This window comes from Heptranchias perlo, chromosome 20 (genome assembly GCF_035084215.1).
Source record: "Heptranchias perlo isolate sHepPer1 chromosome 20, sHepPer1.hap1, whole genome shotgun sequence".
In the NCBI taxonomy this organism is placed as follows: domain Eukaryota; kingdom Metazoa; phylum Chordata; class Chondrichthyes; order Hexanchiformes; family Hexanchidae; genus Heptranchias; species Heptranchias perlo.
The window spans coordinates 12,805,451-12,810,153 of NC_090344.1; the positions used below are offsets into that span (position 1 = coordinate 12,805,451).

At 42.0% G+C, this 4,703-nt stretch overlaps 1 protein-coding gene across 1 annotated transcript; it reads right to left on the minus strand.

The window, feature by feature from the left end:
* Positions 1 to 243: 243 nt before the first annotated feature.
* LOC137335923 (probable G-protein coupled receptor 139) lies at positions 244 to 3,958 on the minus strand. The gene is made up of 2 exons (XM_068001438.1): positions 3,889 to 3,958; positions 244 to 1,148 (listed from the first exon to the last, which is right to left on the minus strand). The coding sequence occupies exons 1-2, from the start codon at positions 3,956 to 3,958 to the stop codon at positions 244 to 246; spliced, it is 975 nt and encodes a 324-aa protein (XP_067857539.1).
* Positions 3,959 to 4,703: the final 745 nt, after the last annotated feature.

A 4,703-nucleotide genomic window follows, 5' to 3' on the forward strand; every position in this document is an offset into this window, starting at 1 on the left:
TAGTTGAAGTCTAGCTGAGCTCTTTAATGCAGCATTTTGAGCAAAAATTCATGTATTGTCTGCAGAGCAAGTCCCGCCTCAACAGCACAGATTATCAATAAAATGTAATATCAGTATCAGATTTAAGATAATTTCATGGCTCTGTCTCACTAATATAAAATGTACTTTCTGTCCCCTGGGAAGTGTAGGGGATGGAGTATGAAATGGGATTTAGTTCGAGTTCTTGAAACCATTAAGCTCTTTTCATGATTTCATTAATTTAACAATTAAATTAAATGGGTATTTCACCGCGTTCTTCAGCTCCTCTCTAAATTTAGTCTGAGTCAGGACATAAATACACAAGTTTGTGCAGGAACTGAGAAGCTGCAGCATCTTTGCTGTATGTCCTGTGATATAATTAGGGTCAGTGTAGGAGGAATAAGTCCGAATGTTTGTAATTCGCGCATAAATATTAAATACAACCCGTGTCACCCATAACAATATAAAACTGCCCGATATACTGAAGAGTAAAATGATGGATTTTTTTCGGTTCTCCATCTCTGGGTCCTTTTGATTCTCTCCATTGCTGCGGCCTTGGAGTCCCAACCGGACTCGATTCACCGCTAAAATACGCCTGACTGTCAGAATATTGAGCAGTAAAATCAGACAGAATGGCACAATAGGGGTTAAAATGAGGTGAAACATGTCAAATGCGGTCCACCCGGGGGAAGTACGGAAGCTCGGTTTAATCTTACAACGCCAGGGAACATTATCAGTTATATGGTGAGGATCATATACAAAGTACCAGGGGACACACTCTAAACAGCCAAGCACACTCACTGTTCCCAGTACCACAGTCGCCGTTTTCTCGGTGCAATATTTAGTTTTCAGCTTCTCCCAACAAATGGCCACAAATCGATCAAAGGTGAAAGCGACTGTGAGCCAGACAGAAACCACAGCGGTTGCAAAACCCAAGAAGTGAATGAGCCGACACACGGGAGTAATGTCCAGGAATGAATATGGAAAGTAAATCGAAACAATCCACCCCAATATCGGTTCAATGATAACGACCAGGAGATCGGTCGCTGCCATTCCCACCAGGTAGCGACTGATACATTTGGAGAGACCGCACTTTCCTCGTGACAGGATCACAATCGCCACCAAGTTAACTGGAACAGAGAGAGAAGGAAGCCGAGAAATTACTGATCAGACTTGGAGACAAAGCAGCAGTTTGACAGGATCTGGGCTGAAATTTGCTATCTTTTGCATCAAACGGTGGAAAGTGATTCATTGACCTGGGCAGCGCTTACAGGCAGAGAGGTGTTTTTAAACACATGGTCAACAATGAATTGGAAAATCGATACAGAAAGTGAATAAAGTGAGCACCGCATCCACTGGAAGGGCTGAGTGAGGGCGCAGTGCTGGTGGAAAAGAGAAGGGGTTTCACCGAATGGGAATCCAGTGGATTTGGGTTCCAGATCGACCGGAAAGTGGGCGAAGAGTCGGGAAGGTGAAGGGACAGGGGGAGATGGAGCTGGTTAAGAGAGACAACAGGGGCTGGCATTAAACGGGAAAGGCAGCTGGAGACCGAGCCAGTGAGTGAGATTGGGAGGAAGACAAGGAAAAGGACATATAGGAGCTGTAGGGGAGTCAAGAGCAGACGATTTCTGAAAGCGGACAAACTGAAGCAACAGGTGAGCAGACAATGGGAGGAGAGGCTGGCATTCACAGGGAGAGAATACGGCACAATGTTCGGTGTTAACTAATCCATCACTCTCAATAAAACAACCCAAGTAATATATTGAACAGTCGTTTCTGTGGTTATTGGTGCTAGGGAACCTGTGTTGGGTATTAAAATATGTTAATTTGAAAATATGTTCTCCCATCACCCACTGTGCTCGCTGACCTACATTGGCTCCCGGTCCGGGAACGCCTCCATTTTAAAATTCGCATCCTTGTTTTCAAATCCCTCGATGGCCCTCGCCCCCTCCCTATCTCTGTAACCTTCTCCAGCCCTATAACCCTCCGAGTTCTCTGTGCTCCTCCAATTCTTGCCTCTTGCACATCCCAGATGTTAATCGCTCCACCGTTAACGGCCGTGTCTTCAGCTGCCTCGGTCATAAGCTCTGGAGCTACCTCCCTAAACCACTGCACCTCTCCGCCTCTCTAACTCTCTCAACTCCTTTAAGACGCTCCTTAAAACCTATCTCTTTGAACAAGCTTTTCGCCATCTGAGCTAATACCTCCTTATGTGGTTCAGCTTGATTTTTTTTCTATGAGCCCTGTGAAGCGCCGAGGGACCTTTCACCAGGTAAAAAGCGCTATATAAATTCAAGCTGTTGTTGATGAATAAATTAACTTCGTACATTCAATTAAAATTAAATTGAAAAGTATTAATTACTCAAACTCGTTTGTTGAATTAAGCCGAGTTTCCAAGATAAAATATCCTAATAATTCATTATGATCCAGGAATTACTGATTCTATTCTCGAAGTAAATTTTAATTTTGTTCAGCGATCAGTTGGAAAACAACGAACATTCGCAAAAACAGACTGACGACCTGACAGGGTGATAATCATAAGGCGCGAGTCCCACAATAAAAACTCACTCAATCTGACCACATCATAATAAAACCTTCAAGTCACATTTTCTAGGTTTAACTGTCCTGAAAGATTCAGCAGTTCATTCTGATGAATTATTCACACCACAGCCTCTCGCTTTCCCTCTCATTCGCCCTCTTTATGACTCAATCTACTCTCTTTCTCAAGGCCATTTTCATATCCGATTAAATCCTATCATCCTGTGCCTGCATTCTGTTCACCAGCCCCGTGTTCCACCGATCCCATTCTCAGTGTCGGTTTGTTAAATAGTGAAGCCTCTGTAGAATAACTTAATGTTTCTACAGATCATCCCAGTCTCCACTTGTTCACTTACACTGCTCACTTCATCTACAAATCATGGAATAAACAGAATCAAATGCCTCTTCCAGACAGATCTCATAATTATTCAGAGTCCTTCTCCCGTAATTATAAAGTAAAGCGATAGATGGCGGGACTGTTCATTTGACAAAATGCCAACATTATAGGTATAATCTCCAGGAAAGTTGAAAGGATCCTGTTTCCAACAAATACAGTGCAAACTGATACAACATAACAGCAAAACATTTCATTATACAATGAAGTCCGGAGACAGTCAGTGAATTCATCGACAGTGAAGCAGAGGAGATATGAAAAAGTCAGCAACAAACTTAGTTCAGTTGCCAGACATCTGAAGCGGCGTCAGATACACACATAATGAAATAATGTGCCATGATCGTGATAACCAATAAATAATTTGAACTCCCAGTTAAACTGAAGCATGTTATTGGAGAGGGATGACATTTTGCTGCCTCCACGTAACACTGAGACCGGGAGTTGTCTCATTATCAATCACTGAAAACACATTGATGAAAAATTATTCCAGGACAGGTTAGTTCCACAACATGAAATTGTTAACAGCTCCTGATGGTCTGGTACCTGCGCTTGGAACAGACAACTGATTCCAATACTTTCAGTACAGAAAATAATCCAGTAACAATGCCAGAGTTGGGTAAACATAACTCATTAGGGATATGATGTAACTCCATCAAGACCGAATATTTAGAAGCAAAGGACATACCATTATTCAACACTGCATTCAGTAAGGAAAATAATACAATAACAATGCCAGGGTTGGATACAAAAAGTTCATTATGGATATAACACAGCTCCTACATAACGAAAAGAGCAGAGACTTAACACATTCCATCATGCAACCGATAGAACAGAAAAGGGGAACTGTGTAAAATATCATGGGAGAAAAAATAATTTAGCAAGTACAGCAGTAGAGTTAACACCGATAGACGGCAATAACAGATGAGATAACGGCTTACCCGGAACGCCAATGGCTGCAAGAACAGGATAATAAATATCTTCTATCTGAAAGATTACTGGATATCCCATTTTTGTGAGAAGCAGTGGCTTCTGTTGATCTGAAAACCATAGCTCCGGCAGGCACTCTGAGCTGATCGATTCCAACAAGCCCTGATTTATTCAGAGGATAAGTCTCCACTGACACGGTTACACCTCTGATCATTGCTATTAGTTACACTCACTTGAACAAACACATCACATCAGCAGCTTTGGCTCCAATGTAAATGATGTGGTGGATATAACACAAACATCTCAAAATCCAGCATATTATCTTAATCAGACCAGTCTCGGGAATAAGCCTGAAATCTGTACCCATACAAGATTGCTCCAACAAATATGAGCGAATTCATTTGCAGTTTTCATGTAATTGTACTGACCATGTTCAACTCCTGGCGATTCATTTATAAATTATATCGATTTGTCTGCGGTGCACACTGAATCAGGGACAGGAGAACTTTCTTGATCATTATGTTTCCGGCCCAATGAGGAAGGCGGCATTGGTGGATCTAGTTCTGGAAATGAGGTGGAGCAATTTTCAGTGGGGGAACATTTAAGGAACAGTTATCATAGCATCATAAGGTTTAGATTAGTTATGGGAATAGGCAAGGAGAAATCTAGAATAAAAATACTTAATTGGAGGGGGGCCAAATTCGGTGGGTTGAGAACGGATTTGGTCCGGTTAAATTGGAATCAAAGATTGGCAGGCAAAACTGTAATCGAACAATGGGCGGCCTTTAAAGATGAGATGGTTCTGGTACAATCTACGTACATTCCC